Consider the following 21,072-nt stretch of genomic DNA (forward strand, 5'->3'; position numbering starts at 1 on the left):
AGGACTAGCACTTCAAAAGCTTGTGATTTTAAATGAACCTGTTGGACGATAACCTGGTGTCATATGACTTCTGACTTTGTCCACCCTAGTCCAACACCGGCACCTCCACATCATCAATGCCCATGGATCAACATCAAAACCATAATTTTAGTTCCTATTACTATAAGACCATAAGACATAGGAACAGAAATTAGGCCATTCAGCCCATAGAGTCTGTTCCACTATTCAATGGTGGCTTACAGGTTTCTCAATTCCATTCTCTCCCTTTCTCCCTGTAACCCTTGATCACCTTGACAATCAAGAGTCCATCTACCTCCGTCTTACCTGACCTCCGCAGCCTTCTGTGGTAGTGAATTCCATACATTCACCACTCTCTGGCTGAAGGAGCTTCTCCTTACCTCTGTTCTAGAAGGTCTGCCCTTTACTCTAAGAATTTGCCCTCAGGTCCTAGTATCTCCTACCAATGGAAACCTTTTCTGAACATTCCCCCGTCCGGGTTTCAGTATTCTGTAAGTTTCATTTAAATCCTCCTCATCCTTCTACACTCCATTGGGTATAGACCCAGAGTCCACATATGTTCCTCATATATTAAACTTTTCATTCCTGGGACCATTCTTGTGAACACGCTCCAGGGTCAGTATGTCCTTCTAGAGATATGGGGCCCAAAACTGCACATGATACTCCAAATGTGGTCTGACCAGAACCTTATAGAACCTCAGAAGTACGTCCCTGCTTTTATTTTCAAGTCGTCTCAAAATAAGTGCCAACATTGCAATGGCCTTGCATTGCATTTACTGTTTTATGGTTGCCCACTGAAAGATGCACAAACATAGATATGATATACAGATTTCACCAGTTCAATTAGCTGACTGATACAACTACTCTAGCTGCATACAAGAAGAATTTCCATTTAGCTGCTATACCTGAGGATTGCTAGTGTGAATCACCACTTTACATTGAAATATAAAATGAAAAAGGAGGAAAATAAGAATGGTGATATGTAGATCTAAAAGTTTGATTTATTCTCACAGTCAGGTGCCATCCCTCCCTTGTAGCATTGGCATTTGAATTGCTTTTTCATGTTTTTCACTGCTTCAGAATGGAATTCTCCTCGGGCTTTTAATGAAAAGTCACTGGAAGTAACAGAGGGAATAATGTCAAAGCTTTTGGGATCAAGAAGTAGGAAAACTTTGGCCTCAGGGTTTTTCCGCACACATCGTCCATTGTTATTGCACAGAATCCTGCTGCACAATATGGCAGCTGTAGTTGTGTTTAGGATGTATATTCCAAGTTCCTTGTCAATGTAATTCTTCAACGCCTCACATCGCCTCTAGTAAAAGATAAGCACAAATACTTGCAAGGGGAGTTTAAGATTTGAATCGAAAGCGTTTTCAAGAAAACATAGTAAATTTAACAGGGGATCTAGGTGCACGAACAACTTTATGTTGCAAATGAACAGCTTCCAATAGATTATCATACAGAGATGTCAAAATGTTGGGTTGATTTGATATCTGATATATGATTGTGTCATCACCAAATATTACCTCCAGTATGCAGCCACATTTTACATGCCCTTATTTGAATACGTTCACATATATTTGTATTAAATGCTCACTTTGCTACGTGAAAGGTCATTATTTCCCCACAGAACCACTCCAGAGGCTCCCATAGCTGCACTCTCTCCAATGGTGTGTACCAAATCAATCTGGAAAAATATGAAAAAAGATATTAATTACATATTGGAAATGGAAGGTACTCTGGATCGAGGCACGTTTCAACTTATTGGAACATCAAAATATTTCTCTTGTGTTATGGACCAGACCAAGCCCCCTTAAAACATGTCAAGGAGATAGCCTAGACTCTAACTTCTATCTTATTCAAATGCAAGTATAAGGTGCTGCATTCGATTGGTCAAACTACTAGTCTTTAAGCAAAAACACACTTTAATCTTACACCACAGTTAAAATGCAAATAAAAAAAATTGACAAAGCTTTAACTCTATCATAATACTTAATGAAATAAGATATTACTCAACTAATATTCATCAACTGTTCCAGTATAGCAGTTTCCCATAAACAAATCTGTTCTAAAGGCAAATTCAGTGAAACAGATTTCCCTCAGTTGCAATCTACTCCAGTCCAGGAGAAGGAACACTGATGAAATTAATCTAGCACGAGAAAGAGAACTTGAGTTTTCACAGCAGAAGAGAGACAATTGTATCTAGCAAATTCACTCCAAAACCCCAGCTTCAACAAATGATTTAGATGTGAGTATAAGAGGTACAGTTAGTAAGTTTGCAGATGACACCAAAATTGGAGGTGTAGTGAACAGAGAAGAAGGTTACCTCAGATTACAACAGGATCTTGATCAGATGGGCCAATGGGCTGTGAAGTGGCAGATGGAGTTTAATTCAACTAAATGTAATGTGCTGCATTTTGGGAAAGTAAATCTGAGCAGGACTTATACACTTAATGATAAGGTCCTGGGAGTGTTGCTGAACAAAGAGACCTTGGAGTGCAGGCTCATAGCTCCTTGAAAGTGGAGTCGCAGGTAGATAGGATAGTGAAGAAGGCGTTATGTATGCTTTCCTTTATTGGCCAGAGTATTGAGTACAGTTTCCCTAGGGTCGGGGCATCCAGAACTAGAGGGCATAGGTTTATGGTGAGAGGGGAAAGATATAAAAGAGACCTAAGGAGCAACTTTTTCACACAGAGGGTGGTGCATGTATGGAATGAGCTGCCAGAGAAAGTGATGGAGGCTGGTACAATTGCAACATTTAAAAGGCATTTGGATGGGCATATGAATACGAAGGGTTTGGAGGGATATGGGCTGGGTGCTGGCAGGTGGGACTAGATTGGGTTGGGATATCTGGTCGGCATGGATAGGTTGGACCTAAGGGTCTGTTTCCATGCTATACATTTCTATGACTCTATAACTGAAAACAAAAATTAAAATCTTGGGTCTGTGTGAGTGTACCGATGCTGTGGCTTTAAGAGGTGTCTTTTGTTCTGCTTTGATTTTTGAAGAGAGTTTTGAGGCCAGACACTGAGCAGTCTATGAGAAGATAAACAATGTGCAAAGCCCTTAGGTGTGTTAAAAATAAAGTTAGAACGATAGAAGCAGCCTGAAATTCCACAGAACTAGGGATTTTTAGTTTAGCTTTCATCAATTGTTGATGGGATCTGAGCAGGTTTGGAAGACAATGAATCTCTCCTGGCTGCTACACAGACTTTCTGAGTTTTCTCTGGATGCTTTACCTCTTGGACTACCAGAGTTGCATGTGAGACAATCTGTTTGCTGAATCTGCTTTTTGCCAAGGGATTTTATGCATTTATGGGATGTTACAATATCCCATAAATTGGGATATAGTAGATTGGAATAGTTAATTAGTAATAGTTGTTATGTTAAGTTTTCTAATACTGCTAAGTTGTTCCAATTCTTTTAATCTTTTGTTGTGTTTTAACTATAGTGGATGAATAATATGTTTTGCTTCCGGTAGGTTGACCAATTGAAATGCATCTGGAACACAACACTTCACATTTACTTTTAAAATAAGAAAAATTTAGATTCTCGGCTGCCTTCTTAATATATTTTGAGGGGGGTCTGGTCTGGTCCATAACAGTGAGCCCAACACTACCCACACATACTTGTTTATTAAAATTTTTGTAAAAACACAAAGCAACTTGCTCTGTTTTCCATGCAGCAGACACCTCGTCACCAGGTTTAGGTTTTCAAGAGAAACAGGACAGAACAAATCCCTCTTAAAGGCACATTTCATCACATTTAAAACTGCACACATGAACCAACAAAGAGAGAAATACCTTTATGCTTACTAAAGGTGATCTTCAGCCACTGTTGGAGAATGCTTGAAACCTCAAGTTAATTGCTTTTTTTGTCTCACCACATCTCATGTTCAGGTTAGATTGATATTCCCACAGTGAGCAGATGACTCGGTGTGAACTCCACAAGGCAGACAAATTATCATCTTGCTAAAACCCTCCCTTTATGATTCCTTTAAAATGCTTTCCCCTTCCTTACCTTTTAGTTTGGCTTTTGCCACAAATGATTACCTATCAGAACATTAGGAATTACACCAAACATGGTATCTGTGGACATTGTTTTGACTCCTGAGGTCAGTACTTGTGGAAGGGCTGGAAGATTTCACTGTATCTCTACATATACTGTCAGCTGACCTGTATACTTGTGGCTACTTCCAGAATGATATACTTGATGTAGCAGAGAGTAATGTAGAGGGGAGGAACAATTGGAAACAAATTTTTCTGCATAACTCTGGTGGAAAGTCTCCTGAAGTGTTAAACTACTATTTAAATTATTTTGTCAAAAGTGCTGATTACTGCAACAAGATTGACTTCTTCTCCTCTCTTTTAGGTTTTGTGTGTAATGTTTAGGTTACAAGATGATCAGAGGATTAGATAGGGTCGACAATGAATTCTCCGAGGATGATGATGTCAGCTTGTACGGGGTGGGGAGGCATAACTACAAATTGAGGGGTGATAGATTTAAGACAGATGTCAGATACAGGTTCTTTACTCAGAGTGTGGTAAGGGCATGCAATGCCCTGCCTGCCAATGTAGTTAATTTGGCCACATTAGGGAGATTTAAACGATCCTTGATCAAGCACATGGATGATAATGGGATAGTGTAGGGGAATGAGCTTAGAATAGTTCACAGGTCGGTGCAACATTGAGGCCAGAAGGGCCTGTTCTGCATTGTATTGTTTTGTGTTCTATGTTCTATGTACTTAAATATTTAAATACTTTTCTAGTACTATGCTACATAGAGCATCTTGGTGAAAGGGCAAAAGAGTTGACAGTTTTGATTTGAAAGGTAGCTAAATGACAGAGACAGACCTAGGACAATATTTTAGCATTGGTACATCACCCTGCTAGCAGAACCAGAATTGGAAGGCACTGCCACTGTCTTTCTTTCTGCCAATTCCCACATGTTTATGAACATGATTTAAAGGGATGTTATTAGGATCTGGAGGCACATGATTGATCAGGGTGATGGAAGTAGGAAATGGGGAATGCTTTGTGTTGATGTAACCCGTCACCACTTAACAATGCTTAAGGGTGGGATAGAAATGTACAGGAACAAGGAGGTTCCATTGCACAGTCACTATTGACTGAAGACCTTGATATAGTTTATTTGTTCAGTCACTTGATATTACAGAATGAGTACTGCTGAATTAAAAAGACACACTCTGACAAGTGGTTTTGTATTGCACTAACCAGGAGAGATGCAAGAATTCCAAATCTGATTTATTGAGTTTTTGGCATTTGCTGTTGGTACCCTTCTATTATGGATCATCTCACACCATCTTTACCTGCTTTATAATTATCTTGTTTTAAGCACACCCTTGACAGAGTTATATAAAATGCATATACCATGACAGTGCCTGTTAGACCTGCTTGATTTACGGATTAGTTGGATGTTTAAAGAGTGAAAGTGCTGACAATTCATAAATGACACTGACTGCTCCCAGGAAGCTCTACAGGTCACAAGTCAATTTGATGATCCTTTCAATCTCAGGAAATGAATAATGTCCACAAAGGCTAATGCCCTTGCTACCATAGTGTCCTCATTGATAGAGAACCTAATGCTGGAAGACAGTATGGGTCACCTCCTTTATCTAGTTGGGTGTTGCAGGCTGAGATATGTCACATGTGCCACTCATTGAGGCCTGGAAATCTTCTTCAGAAAACAAAATTGAGTGCTGTTGTCATCTTAAGCAATGGTAAAGGATTTCCACCAAACCCATGGACCAGACCAAACTCCCTCAAAATATATTCAGAAGATAGTCTAGACCCTAGCATTTACTTATTTTAAAGGTAAGTATAAGGTGTTATGTTCCAGATGCAATGTGATTGGTCAAACCACTTAAATGTTAAGCAAAACATACATTATTATTACACTACAGTTAAAATACAGACACAATAAAAGGAAAAGGAACAAATTGGCTTAATTGCAACTCTATTGAAATGCTTAACAAAATAATAGACACATTAACTACTACTAATTCACTATTCCAATATACTAACATCCCATTAACACAACTTTGGCAAAGGCAAGTTCAGTAAAATAGATTGTCTGGAGCAATTCTCCAGTCCAGGAGAGAAACCTCTGAGGGAGACAGAGTAGTAGGAAAAGATGTATTACAGCTTCCAAACCCAGTTTCATAACCCCAGCAATTACTATTGAAAAACTAAAACTAAAAATCCTGGTTCTGTGATAGCGTAACCCCACACATTCAGTCTGCTTCTATTGTTCCAACTCTAAATATAGCCTGTTGGTCTCACGAACTGTTTACTTTATCGCATTCAAATAGACAGTTCAATATCTCTGTCTTAAGATCCCTCTTCAAATCAAAAAGGACAAGATATTCTTCAAGCCATAGTATTGTCACACAGGCAACTGCAGGTTTGGCAGAACGATCTCATATATTGCAGTGACCTTTTTCCCAGGATATCCTGAGTTGGCTGTGACATTGTGTCCAAAATCTGAAGGTAGTTAGCCATAGTTCTGAGGATGCAGGGATGGGCCAGTACCCATCTTCTACTCTTTTAAATGTTAAATTAAGAAATTTGGGCTAACAGTCTCTCGTGGGGTTTTAAAATAAAAATACAAAATAACAGTTAACAGAAACTTGTATAAGAAAAATGGAAAGTTATCCAATCAAAATAATGCTGTCCAGGTGATGATATGCCCCATCCCCTGCAGCACCCAATGGTCTCTAACGGCCTGTATTGCGCCAGTAAACACTGCCTTCTTCCACCCCCTGGACACCCTAGCACAGATGTAACTGCAAAAGAGGGGCAGACAGGTACAAAGATTCCCCTCCATAGTCCTTTGGCTGGACCTGTTAATGGACACTCTGGCCAGCCCAAGCACCCATCTTCGAAGATGATGTTCCTTGATGGCTTCTTTCTGAACAGCCTCTGTCCTAATGCTCCTCACTGCTCATGTAGTAAATGCGAGGTCTTGCACTTTGGAAAAAAGAATACAAGCATGGACTACTTTCTAAACGGTGAGAAAATTCATAAAGCCAAAGTACAGAGGGATCTGGGAGTGCTACTTGAGGATTCTCTAAAGGTAAACATGCAGGTTGAGTCCGTGATTAAGAAAGCGAATGCAATGTTGTCAATTATCTCAAGAAGGTTGGAATATAAAAGCACCGTTGTGCTACTGAGACTTTATAAAGCTCTGATTAGGCCCCATTTGGAATGCTGTGTCCAATTTTTGTGCCCACACCTCAGGAAGGGCACACTGGCACTGGAGCGTGTCCAGCGGAGATTCACACGGATGATCCCTGGAATGGTAGGTCTAACATATGAGGAACAGCTGAGGATCCTGGGATTGTATTCATTGGAGTTTAGAAGATTAAGGGGAGATCTAATAGAAACTTACAAGATAATACATGGCTTGGAGAGGGTGGAAGCTAGGAATTTGTTTCCGTTAGGCGAGGAGACTAGGACGCGTGGACACAGTCTTAAAATTAGAGGGGGTAAATTCAGAACAGAAATGCGGAGACATTTCTTCAGCCAGAGAGTGGTTGGCCTGTGGAATTCATTGCTGCAGAGTGCAGTGGAGGTTGGGACGCTAAATGTCTTCAAGGCAGAAATTGATAAATTCTTGATGTCACAAGGAATTAAGGGCAACGGGGAGAATGCGGGGAAGTGGAGTTGAAATGCCCATCAGCCATGATTGAATGGCGGAGTGGACTCGATAGGCCTAATGGCCTTACTTCCGCTCCTACGTCTTATGGTCTTATGGTCTTATAGTAGCCTCAGCTGTTGAACAGTGAAGCCTGTTCCCAAAGTTATAAGAATATTGGATCTATGACACACATGTTATTGTGGAGAAAGTGAGGACTGCAGATGCTGGAGATCAGAGCTGAAAAATGTGTTGCTGGAAAAGTGCAGCAGGTCAGGCAGCATCCAAGGAGCAGGAGAATCGACGTTTCGGGCATCAGATTTCCTGAAGAAGGGCTTATGCCTGAAATGTCGATTCTCCTGCTCCTTGAATGCTGCCTGACCTGCTGCGCTTTTCCAGCAACACATTTTTCAACACGTTATTGTACCAACTATAACAGTGTGAAAAAGACATATGGTGACACAAGAACATATTTGTCGATGGTTTCCATCCATAGAACCAATGAGCAGTGGGTTCTTCAATATTTCAAATGTCCACATACGTACCTTTATTGGCCCAGCATTGCCCTCCTCCCACTTCAATCTGCAATTCAGGATTCTGCATGTATAATGAATTTGAACAAATGGATTGTTACCTTCCAAATCTGTTCAACCATCTTATTTCTTCCGCCTGTCATATTCACGCAAACCTCCATCAATCTTGGCCCAGCCAACATGTAATTCAAATGTGTGCCGATGACACTACTCAGAATTTGGTTATGGAATGAGACTCTCAGGAGAACAGCAGAAGCACTTTACAGTGCCATCAAAATATCCACAATGATATCAAGCTACCTATCAGCCCATAGAAGTCCCTGACTTGTGACTAACCAAAATAAAGCAGGCTTTTTTAGGAAGTCACTGAACACATTGGCAGACTTATTCTGGAACGTGCAGAGGAGAAGTTAAGGCATTGGAGGGAGTGCATGAACCTCCAAACAATCCATCTACCTAACCCTTCAAACACCACCTGCTCACGTGTGGCAGAATCTACAGCTAACTGGTTGTACTTCTCAGTTATCTCAGAATCTAATGAACGGGAATGGAAGCAAGCTCAAGCCCTAAAGAGGACTGCATAATAATAACACATGGCTAGCTGGTCTATGGTGCAAAAAGATTCAAGGTAGACACTGTTTTTCTCAGTTAGATGATATATCTCTGCTTGGTCCCAACAACAACATGACAAAGGCCCAAATAGAAAACAAAATAGCTGAAACTAGTACTGAAATTTGTCTCGCAATCCATGGTACTAGCATGGCAAATTATTTTGTTGGATGCCATTTTACTTAGTTTTGGAACAATATCTTGCTTACCTCACTCAAGAAGTCAAGTGATTTTACATATGCATACTTGGAGTAAGCCAAAACAGGCAGAGCATCTCTGACTGGATCAAGGGCAGCAACACGGAGAGCCTCCTTAATCCTGTAGTGAACAAACCTTTGAACATAACTTGAGGATTTTAATGGCTTAGGAATGTAAATACTGGGATATAGACATCGTGATGTTTTCCAGAGCCATGCTAGCTGGTTATTTCTAGGGATATCTTCCTTATTGCAATGACCTGAGTAATTGGTCTGTGTCTTCTTCTTAACATAATTATAGCAGTCCGGAAATTTATAAAAGCCCCAGCAAGCCTCTGGTCTCAGAATCTGTCCTAGTTTTAGAGTTTTCCTCATAAAATTCTTTGCAGCATCTTCATATTCCTTTTTGGCAATCTGGAGAATCTCACTTTCAGTTAAATGAGGGTATTTGCTTCTTGCTAATTCTTTGGAATTTTTCTTGTAGATATTCATTTTGCCCCAGTTACGGACCCAAAGTGGTCGCCACTCTTCCCAATCTATTACTGCAAGACCATGGAAGTTAGGATCCATCATGTTGGTTATGTTGTCACCTACTATTTGGAGGTGGTTGCACAAACTGGCATTCTGGACAAGGCCACCATTCACTGGAATGCCCTCAGCAGTATAGAATGGATAAAGCCCCAGTTTGATTTTGTAAAATATGGTCATCTTCTTCCCCATAAAGATCTCATTTTCATTTGCAACAATATCAAAAGCATTCAGCTTCAAATCAACATTAAATTTAGATTTGCAGCGCATAGTAGGAGTGTTCCAAATCACACTAAAGGGCTTATTGTGGATCATTGGCGAGGGTGATACTGGCTTAAACTCCTTCGTCCAAATGGGAAGACAGATATGGAGATAAAATAAGGTGCATGTGAGTAGTGAGAGACTTGAGAACATGATTGGACCTCTCTCCTCAGCAGATAGTCAAGTTTTCGCAATTAGATTGTTCTGTAAGATACAAACCAAAAAGATTCACTTGGAAACAAAAGAAACTCTATACCAAATAATTAAGCACTCTAGATCCAATGTATAATAATTAGATCTACAATAGTTTGAGGATTTGATCCCTATTCTGTACTAAATTATCTCATTTGAACAGCATTTGTGTTGCTATATATAACCTAACCTAGGATTTGTAAAATCAATCATGCACAGGATGTGGGCATCGCTGGCTGGGCCAGCATTTATTGCATCTCCTTAGGCATCTCCTTAGTTGCCCCTGGGAAAGTAGTGGGGTGAGCTATCTTCTTGAACCACTGCACTCCCATTTGATGTGAGTAGACGCTCAATGGTGTTCATGAGGGAGGCCCAGGAGTTTGACCTGGTGACACTAAGAAACAGTGATATAGTTCCAAGTATGCATTGTGAGTACCTTGAAGGGGAACTTGCAGTTGCTGGTTTTCCCATGTATCTGCTGCCCTTGACCTTCTGGATTGGAGTAGTCATGGAGTTGGAAGGTGGTTTGGAAGGCATGTTGGTGAATTTCTGCAATATATCTTGTATATCGTACTTACTACTAATGATTGTTGGTGATGGAGGGACTGAATGTTTGTGGATGTGATGTCAATCAAGCAGGCTGCTTTCTGTTGTTGGAGCTGCACTCATCCATCAGATTCCTGACTTGTGACTTGTAGATAGTGGACAGGCTTTGGGAAGTCAGGAGTTGAGTCACTTGATGCATGATTCTTAGCCTCTGATCTGCTCTTTTAGCCACAGTACTTAATGACTAGTCAAGTTCAGTTTCTGAATAATGATAACCTCCAGAATGCTGATAGTGATGGAATTCAGTGATGATGATGGCATTGAATGTCAAGGAGTGAGGCTTAGACTATTTCTTATTGGAGATAGTCATTGCTTGGCACTTATGTGGCGTGAATGTTACTTGCCAACTGTCAGGAGGAGAAAGTGAGGACAGCAGATGCTGGAGATCAGAGTCAAAGAGTATGGTGCTGGAAAAGCACAGTCGGTCAGGCAGCATCTGAGGAGCAGGAGAGTCAATGTTTCAAGCGTGAGCTCTTTCTCAGTTCCTTTCTCATACTTGAAATGTCGATTCTTTTCCAGCACCACACTTTCCAACTCTTGCCAATTGTCAGTCCAAACTGGATATTGTCAAGTCTTGCTGCCCTTGGACATGGACTGTTTCAGTATCTGAGGAGTTGTAAATGGTGTTGAACACCATGCAGTCATTGGTAAGCATCCCTACATCTGACCTTACAATGGACGGAAGGTGGTTCATGAAGCAACTCAACATGTTTGGGCCTAGGACACTACCCTGCGGAAACTCCTGTAGAGATTCTCTAGATCTGAGATGACTGACCTCCAGCAACCACAACCTTTTCCCTTCCAGGTATGACTCCAACTGCTAATGAGCTTTGTTTTGATTCTATTAACTCTAGCTTTGCTAGAGGTTCTTGATGCCACATTTCATCTAATGTGACCTTGATATCAAGAGTAGTCACTTTCACTTTGCCTCTGGAATTTAGCTTTCTGTCAATATTTGGACCAGAATGTAATGAGGTCAGGAATGAGTGGTTCTGGCGCAACCCAAATTGGGCATCATTGAGCACGTTAATGCCAAGCAAATGTTACTTGGTAGCACTTGCTGATGACCTCTTCTGTCATTTTGCTGACGATTACTGATGGGGCAGTAATTGACTGGGTTGGATTGGTTCTGCTTTTTGAGTACAGAACATACCTGGGCAATTTTACACATAGTTGTCAGATGCGAGTGTTGTAGCTGTACTGGAACAGGATTGTTACTCCTGGGATTGAAATAAATATCCTCCCCCATAGTGGGTTTGGTGGTGGACCGACATTTAGTCAGATGTGGACCCAGCTACCCTCCTGCCTCTGCTTCAACTGGCTAGAAGGCTTAGAAACATGTAAACTAAGAGCAGGAGTAGATTATACAGCCCTTCAGGCTTGCTTTGTCATTCAATATGATCATGGCTGAACTTCTATCTAAATGTCATATGCCCACTTTCTCTCCTTCAAACCTGATGTTTTTGATATCTAAAAATTCATCAACATCTTTCTTGAATGTTCCTTAGTGACTTGACTTCCACAGCCTTCAGTTCTAGCAAATTTTACGAGTAGGCCAACCTCTGATTGAAGAAATGTTTCTTTATCTTAGTCCTAAATGGCTTACCACATATTCTGAGGCTGTGACCCTGGCTCTAGATTTCTTCTCCTTGCATTGAGTTGTCCAGCTCTATTAGAATTTTATACATTTCAAATAGATCTTGCCTCATCCTTCTAACCTCCAGTGAATACAGGCCTAGATAACCAATCTCTCCTCATTGGACAGTCCTATCATACATCAGCCTAGGTAACTGGTATCAGCCTTACAAGCTTCGAACAGACTCCTTCTATGGGATGTAGTACACAGAACATAGGACATAGAACATTACAGTGCAGTGTAGGCCCTTTGGCCCTTGATGTTGCGCAACCTGTGAAACCAATCTGAAGCCCATCTAATCTACACTATTCCATTTTCATTCATATGTCTATCCAAGGACCATTGGTGAATCTACTACTGTTGCAGGCAGTGCATTCCATGCCCCTACTACTGTCTGAGTGTGTATTTTTTTTTAGGTAGGAAGACCAAAACGGCACACAGTACTCCGGGTACTGTCTTACCACTGCAATAAGATATAGTAACTTCTGAATTCAAATCCTCTTGCAATGCAGGCCAACTATTTGCCATCCTAATCTTTGCTGCATCCAACCTACTTTGATTGACTGGTGTACAGGACTCCAGGTTCCTTTGCACATCCACATTTCCCAATATATCATCATTCAAATAATAATCCTCTTTCCCATTTTCACACAAAAGTGTATAACTTCACAGTTATCCACATTATAGTGTGGACACTATTCTCATCCAACCACTAGTTGAGAACCTTAAGTTGACAATGAATACCCACTTAAGGGCCTTATTCCACAACCTCTGTTATTCACCCAGTGTATTCACTCAGGGTCAGGAATTCACCACATGGGAAACCTAAAAGGTGTGGTAGCTCAAAGGGGAGGTCTCTCATTCAAAGATGCTTAGTCCCTAATCAAGGGACTGCATCGATTGTCTACTGGAAGTTCAAAATATTATACAGCAATAGCATAAAAATAACTTATAGCTCATGCCACACTGCAATATTATTTACTCCACACCATTTGTTTAACAGAGGACAGATCATTTTGTTCCCTGAAAGGAGAACACACATTAGGTAGGAAATGTCTCTTTCAGGGCTAAAAATTAGCTGCAGCAAAATTTTCTGTTGTTAGTAATTTGCAGTATTTATCCCTCTGACATTAATAAATCCTGTATACTGAAAGTGAACAGCTTTGTTAAAACTAGTGGAGCTCAAGTTCAGAAGTTAAATAGCTTACAGTATGTGTACAACTGATGGCTGTGTGAATAATACATTCTCCCTTCCAACTGTAAGTTTTGCTGACACATGATTTCCTGCCAGCTGGTCTCTTTAACGGCACCATAATGATGCACCAATGATTTCTGTCCTTTCTCTTTGAATGCCATGTTTGACTTCTTGCTGAGAGCAAGAAATTGACAGCACTCAGTTTACTTCCTCATAAGTAAAAGTACTCTTTGTGTCAATGCATTCAAAAGCTTTGATGATTTTAAAGACTTCTTTAAGTTTACCCCTCAGCTTTCATCTTATAAGGAAAAAGAAACTTATTCTGCACATCCTTTCCTGATAGGTATAACATTGCATTTCTGTAATCTTTGGAACTATTGTTTTTTTTGTAATCTTCTCATTTCCAAAACAACCACTTTATATTGTGGACATCAAAATTGTACATAGTAACATGGCAGGTGTATACTAAAGAAGGTTTGATATATATTAATATAACTTCACTAATTTTCAATTGTATCCCTCTAGAAGTAAACAATAGTGTTTGGTTTGGTTGTTTATGATCTTGATATTTTTGTAATTTGTGTATTTGGACTTCCATATCCATTTTTGCTACTGTACCCCATTTAGATTCTTATTTCCCAAGTAATATGTGACTTTCATATCTTTGTGGACTCCACTTCTCTCCTTCTGCCACTGTCTATAGTTACCCTTTATTCCTACTTTCTGTCTTGAACCCAGCTTGTTATCAATTCTGCTACTACTGGCCATTTAAAATTTCACTCCCTCTACCACTGACATACAGTGAGAGCTGAGGGAACTCTACACTACATACTTGGTAGAAGCCACCAAATCTCCTTCGATGCACCTTCTAAACCTACAATCTGATCATCAGGAGGGGCACATACGACTGAGCACATGTAGATATACACCTGCAAGTTACCATCTTAACAAAATTGCCATTTCTTCATTCCTGGTGAGTCAAAATTCTAGAACTCCCTTCCTAACTTCCCATACCCCTACTGTTGGTATACCTACACACTTGAACTGCACAGATTCAAGATGTAGCTCACAACCCTTTCCTCAAAGGCAATTTAGATATCTGCAACAAATGTTGGCATTGCCAGTGAGGCTCATCTCATGGAACAATGAAGAAAACTTGTCCCCAAACTCAAAATGCTTTAATTACGAATATATTGTGCAAACCATTATTGAAGGCCTTCTGGAAGGTAGCTTCCAACTCATCAACCATCAATAAAGATAAGGGCAGTCGATGCATGAAACCACAACACGTTCAGACTTGGAACTATAGTCGCTGCTCCTTCACTGTTGCTGGATCAAAATCCCAAATGGTTCACCGTGAGATTTAGATTAGATTAGATTCCCTACAGTGTGGAAACAGGCCCTTCGGCCCAACAAGTCCACACTGATCCTCTGAAGAGTAACCCTCCCAGACCCATTCCTCTACCCTACATTTACTAATGCACCTAACACTATGGGCAATTTAGCATGGCTAACTCACCTGACCAGCACATCTTTGGATTGTGGGAGGAAACCAGAGCATCTGGAGGAAACCCATGCAGACACGGGGAGAATGTGCAAACTCCACACAGACAGTTGCCTGAGCCAGGAATCAAACCCGGGTCTCTGGTGCTGTGAGGCTGCAGTGTTAACCACTGAGCCACCATGCCACTCCATCATTAAGGACAATTAGGGATAGAGAACAAGTACTGGCATTCCCACCAAAGACCAATTCTCAGGAAAGAATAAAATGCATTGGTTAATTTTCTGACCTACATCTTTGAGTGTTGGTTATCTGCAGCCTGTTACTACACCTTCATTAATGGTATTCTGACTAAAAACAAATGCTGATTCTTGTTACAGACAAGCATATGACTTGCCTTTTATTTACTGTTAATAAGTAATCTGATTACATTATGAACTCAAGAAATAGTTGTGATTCATTAAACCTAACTCTTTTTCACCAGACTTAATAAAACATCATTATATTTTGTGAAAATACTGAGCATTAAAAGTGTTTCACATGCAGCCAACATGTGCCTACTTACTCAGACTGCCTACGTTGGTGCTTCTGTGTCTCCCTGGTAGAAAGACTGGAAGAAAGAACAAATTTACATTTATATATTATCTCATATCATCCTAAGGATGTCTCAAGGCACTTTGCAGCCAATGTCTGCTTCATTTTGCAGGACAGTTGACGTCAGAGTGGCTTTGTTGTTCTACACCATTTAACACCATCAGGCTCACACTTCTACTTTGAGATAACTGTTTTCATGAGCTGATGGATCTCCTCCTTTATGTTGATTCTTAAAACCTATGCGTTGACACAACCTTTAGTCATCTGCCTTTATATTTCTTTCTTTACCACGGTGTGGATTTATTTGTCCGTTCCATGAAATTGCCTTGTGATGTTTTACTACATGAAGAGTGGAAGAGTATGACAATGTTGATTGCACTTCTAAACAGCAGCCATGTAATGTGGTAGGGCTGATGAAACTCATTTAAAAAGCAAAAATACTGATGTATAAAAGGCAGGTTGACACAACTGAGGCTCGTGAAATAGTCTTGGTGTCAACTTGATTAAAATTTGTTAAGGACAGAAAATAGAAATTTATGATAAACAGCTATTTTACAAAATGGAGGACGGTAGACAGAGACATTCTCCATGATTTAGTGGTAAGACTAATATTCATATTTATGAAATATTTACATAAAATATCTGTATATATGGTGGAAGCTTCCATTCTCTCACAAAATGGGAAGATGCTGGCTTGAGTTGACAGTAGCTAATACTTCATTAAGTATCAATTGGTGTGGTTCAATCTCTACTGTATTTGCTGCAGAGGAAGACAGTGGACTGAGTAGCTGCAGGGTTCATTGGCCTCCCTTTCCTCTAGGTCCCCTCTCAGCCAGCTGAGCTTTTAATTTTCTCCTGCCTTTCCCAAAGTCCTTCTGAACAGTCAGCCACCGGAGGCCATAACTGTCAGTGACTGTCAAGGTACATCTGTTGCTACGAAATCTTTAGAACTGCCAAAACGTCCATATTGCCTTTTCCCATCCCTTTCACCAAAATGCAACACCTCAAACCCCGCTGTATTACATTTCATGTATTAGAAATGTGAGGTGTTGAAGTTTGGAAAAAAGAATGGAAAGAGACAATATGGGCTTCATGGCAGTTTTAAAGATCATGTAGAAATTGAGGGACCTTGGGATACATACCTACAAATCATTAAAAGAGGCACGACATGCTGAGTGCTCAGCAAAAGCAACTGGGTCTAAGTCTTAATAAATAAAAGCTGAGTTAGAATGAAACTTCATAATTATACCAGAGAATTGTGTCCAGTTCTGGTCAGTACTTTAGGAAAGATTTGATGAGTTCTTGATAGAGGAGATTTACCAGAATACTTCAAGTGATGAGAGAATTTAGCTACAAGATAATGTTGGATAAATATTTTTTTCCCCATAGAATGAAGGAAATTGAGGGGGAATTTGATTGATGTGTTTTAGATTATGAAAGATATGCATTAGAAAATGGTAAGCTGTTACCATTAATTGATAGTACAAGTATAAATGGATAGAGAATCAAACTTTGATGCTGGAAGTGGAGACCATTAACAATTTCATAAGGAAATTGGGCACATGAGGAAAATGAATGCAAGACTAGGAGAATAGGAAGAGTGGGACAGTTTGAATTGTTTGACAGAATGCCAGTATAGACCGAATGGGCTGAATGGGTTCATCCTGTGTTGTAATTATTCTATAATTGTATGCCTTCGAAGATATTTCTACCTTCTCCAATACCGAAAGGCCATATAACACTGTTTCTGGGCAGGCATGACTGTGATTGAGCCATAGAGTTAGCCAGCACGGAAATAGACTGTTCAGTCTAACTTGTCCATGCTGACCAGGTTTCTCAATTTAAACTAATCCTACTTGTCTGAGTTTGGCCCATATCCTTCAAAACCTTTCCTGTTCATGTACCTGTCCAAATGTTTTTAAGTGTTGTAATTGCAACGGCATCTATCACTTCCTCTAGCAGTTTGTTCCACATACGAACCACTTTCTGTGTGAAAATATTTCTCCTTGGGTCCCTTTTAATCTTTTCCCTCTTATTTTGAACCCATGCACTTACATTTTGAACTGTTCTACCCTAGGGAGAAGACCTTTGCTATTCACCCTATCTATGCTGCTCATGAATTTATAAACCTCTATAAGGTCATCCCTCAACTTCCTACGCTCCAGGGATAAAAGTCCCAGCCCAATCAGCCTCTCCTTTTAACTGAAAGCCTCTAGTCCCAATAACATCCTTGCAAATCTTTTCTGTACACTTTCTAATTTGGTAAAATCCCTCTGATAGCTGGGTGACCAGAATGGTACACAGTACTCCTAAAGTGGCATCACCAGTGAACTGTACAGCTGCAACATGATGTCCCAATCCTATACTCAGTGCTCTGACCAATGAAGGTAAGAATACCAAATGTTCACCAATCTGCCCACCTGTCACACCACTTTCAAGGAACTGTGTACCTGCATCTCTACTTCTCTTTATTCCACAACATTGCCATTAACTGTATAAGCCCTTCCCTGTTTCTTCTTACCAAAATGCAACACCTAACATTTGTCTAAATTAAACTGCATCTGCCACTCTCAGCCCTGGTCCAGCAGATCAAGATCCCGTTATACTCTTAGACAACTGTTTTCACTGTCTACTATAGCACCAATTTTGGCGTTAACTTGCTAATGATGCTTCCTATGTTCTCATCCAAATTGTTAATGTAAATAACAAACATCAGTGGACTCAGCATTCATCCCTGTGGAACACATCTGGTCACAGACCTCTAATCTACCACCACCCTTTGTCTCCTACTGTCAAGCCAATTTCGTATCCATTTGGCTAGCTCTACCTGGAATCCATGTGATCTAAACTTGTTAACCAGTCTTTAGTAAGGGTCTTTAGTCAAAGGCCTTATGAAAGTCAGTTTAAACAATGTCAACTGCTCTATTCTCATCTAGCTTTGAGTCATGTCACCATAGAATTCAATTACTTTTGTGAGATGCAATATCCCACACATAAACCATGCTATCACTAATCAGTCCTTGTGTCTCCAAATGCATGCAAATTCTGTTTCTCAGAATCCCCTCCAACTATTTACCCACCACTGACATTGGACTTACCAGTCTATAATTCCTTGGCTTTTCTTTGTTACCTTTTTTAAATCAAAGCACGACATTAGCCACCCTCCAGTCATCCGGCACCTCACCGTGGCTGTAGGTGACATAAATATCTCTGCTAGGGCCCCCATAATTTCTTCCCTAGCGTCCCATAATGTCCTAGGATACTATTGATCAGGTCCCAGGATTTATCTATTTTTATGTATTTTAAGAACTCCAGCACCTCCTGTTCTGTAATGTGGACCTTTTTCAAGACCTCACTATTTATTTCCCCAAGTTACTTAGCTTCCATTTCTTCCTCCACTGTAAATACTGATGCGAAATATTCATTTAGTATCTCACCCATCTCACATATCTTTAAAGTACTCTATTTGCTCTTTTGCCCTTATTTTACTTGTAGAATCGCTTTGGATTCTCCTTAACTTTATCTGCAAAAGCAAACTCACAGCCCCATCTATCCTCCTGATTTCCTTCTTAAGCACTCCCTTTATACACGTCAAGGGACTCTCTTGATTCCAACTGTATATAACTAACATGTGCCTCCTTTTTCTTGACGATCGCCTCAATAATATTAGTTATCCAGTGTTCTCTTGTACCAACCTTACATTTCATTCCAACAGGAACGTATTGTCTCTGAACTCTCAGTACCTCACTTCTGAAAGTCTCCCACTTTCCAGTCATTCCTTTTCCTGCGAACAGCCTACCCCAATCAACCATGAGAGATTGTAATCAACCAGGCAATTTTAGGGACAGAGGACATACAATGCAGGAGGAGAAGCAGGCTATTTGGTCCTTTCAGCTTGCTTCACCGTTCAACACTGATGGCTGATTTGGTTATGGTCTTATTTCCAGTTTCTTGTTTGCACCCTGTAAACCTTGATGATAGGAACATGGGTCTTAGGAGTAGGAGCAAAGCATTTAAGTTGATAACATTGCTACAGTCCCACAATAAATATATCCATGGTCCCCTTGATCAGCCATCGCTATTGTAGCTGGAACCCTTGCTGGCCTCCTGGAAATTAATGCAACCAAAACGGTTCACCTAATTCAATATCTAAACTAATTGTGGATGGAGTTTCTTTTTTATTCATTAATGAAATGTGAGTGTCACTGGCTGGGCCAGCAGTTATTATCATCCCTGGTTGTCCTTGATAAAGTGGTGTTAAGCTGCCTTAGTGAACTGTTGCAGTCAATTGGGTGAGGGGTTTGAAGTGATGTGAGCCAGAGTTTGCTTTACAGGGTTATACGGACCTAAGTATTTCTTGAACGTTTAGACTAAGGCACTGGGTACAGCAGCAACAAAGTTACACTTGCTAGAAGCAGGGAGCTTGGATGGAGTCATATGATCTGGATAACTTTCAGAGAGACCACATGGCCCAGGTTGTAAGAGGGATAGGACTTCTGAATTTCTCAAATGCAGGGAAAGAAAAGTTAACCTTTCTGAAGAGCAACAGCCTACTGATACCTTTCCCTTTCATTGCATCTCCTCTCAGCAAACTGTGTGAGTTGAAACCCCAACAAGTGTCATCTCTGGGGGGACTTCCTGAAGAGGATTTTCTTGGAATCTACCACATTAATTGAAGTAAGGGAATTAGGCCAAATGTACTATCCCAGGAAGACAGCCTAGTGCTAGCAGCTTGTAGAAAATGTCAAAGAGCAAAAATGTCAATGGAAAAAATTCTCCCGAGCATGCAAGCAATTTTCTTTTTCAATTTTTCCAGCATCACACACATGACATTTTTGGTCAAGTTACTTGAAGTATAAACACACAGTCTGGAAGATAATTTATTCAAGTATAGAAAAGTTGGGTTGAACTTTATTGTACCTGATTTTCTTTAAAAGGTCTGTTTATATTGGATGTAAAACTAAAACATAATTAAATGAATTAGTCCTAGCTACTACTATTACAAATTACAGTATTACAGAACAAATAGCTACTCAGAGATAAGACTAATTTGGTTCTCTAAATAGCCAATGGATATTTGAACAGCAGGTGCTACTGGCAATGGAAAAATTAATGGATTAAATAATTATCAAGACAAATGGTTATTGTGGCATGTGGCTATTTTTAAAGTAAACAATGGATCCTAGTGATATTGGAAAAATTATTGGACTTGAATATCAAATGGAACTTCCATATTGTGAAATCAATTGTATTTGATTTCAAGTTTAATATCTAATGGTGCTCAGCCTCAAATCCTGGTTGAGCTGAAAATGTCTATATTCCAAGAATCATAACACTGATAAAATTTATTTGGTTCCATCAAATGTTTTGATGGAAAAGCGCAGCAGGTCAGGCAGCATCCAAAGAGCAGGAGAATCGACGTTTCGGGCATGAGCCCTTCTTCAGGAATGAGGAAAGTGTGTCCAGCAGGCTAAGATAAAAGGTAGGGAGGAGGGACTTGGGGGAGGGGCGTTGGAAATGCAATAGGTGGAAGGAGGTCAAGGTGA

General features: G+C 40.2%; 1 protein-coding gene across 1 annotated transcript; it reads right to left on the bottom strand.

Annotated features, from left to right (window-relative positions):
- Nucleotides 1-725: 725 nt before the first annotated feature.
- Nucleotides 726-15,529, bottom strand: LOC122559191 (hyaluronidase-like). The gene is made up of 4 exons (XM_043708571.1): nt 15,498-15,529; nt 9,026-10,006; nt 1,616-1,705; nt 726-1,330 (listed from the first exon to the last, which is right to left on the bottom strand). The coding sequence occupies exons 2-4, from the start codon at nt 9,953-9,955 to the stop codon at nt 1,007-1,009; spliced, it is 1,344 nt and encodes a 447-aa protein (XP_043564506.1). The 5' UTR covers nt 9,956-10,006; nt 15,498-15,529; the 3' UTR covers nt 726-1,006.
- Between the last annotated feature and the right edge of the window lie 5,543 nt (nt 15,530-21,072).

This window comes from Chiloscyllium plagiosum, chromosome 18 (assembly GCF_004010195.1).
Source record: "Chiloscyllium plagiosum isolate BGI_BamShark_2017 chromosome 18, ASM401019v2, whole genome shotgun sequence".
NCBI lineage: Eukaryota > Metazoa > Chordata > Chondrichthyes > Orectolobiformes > Hemiscylliidae > Chiloscyllium > Chiloscyllium plagiosum.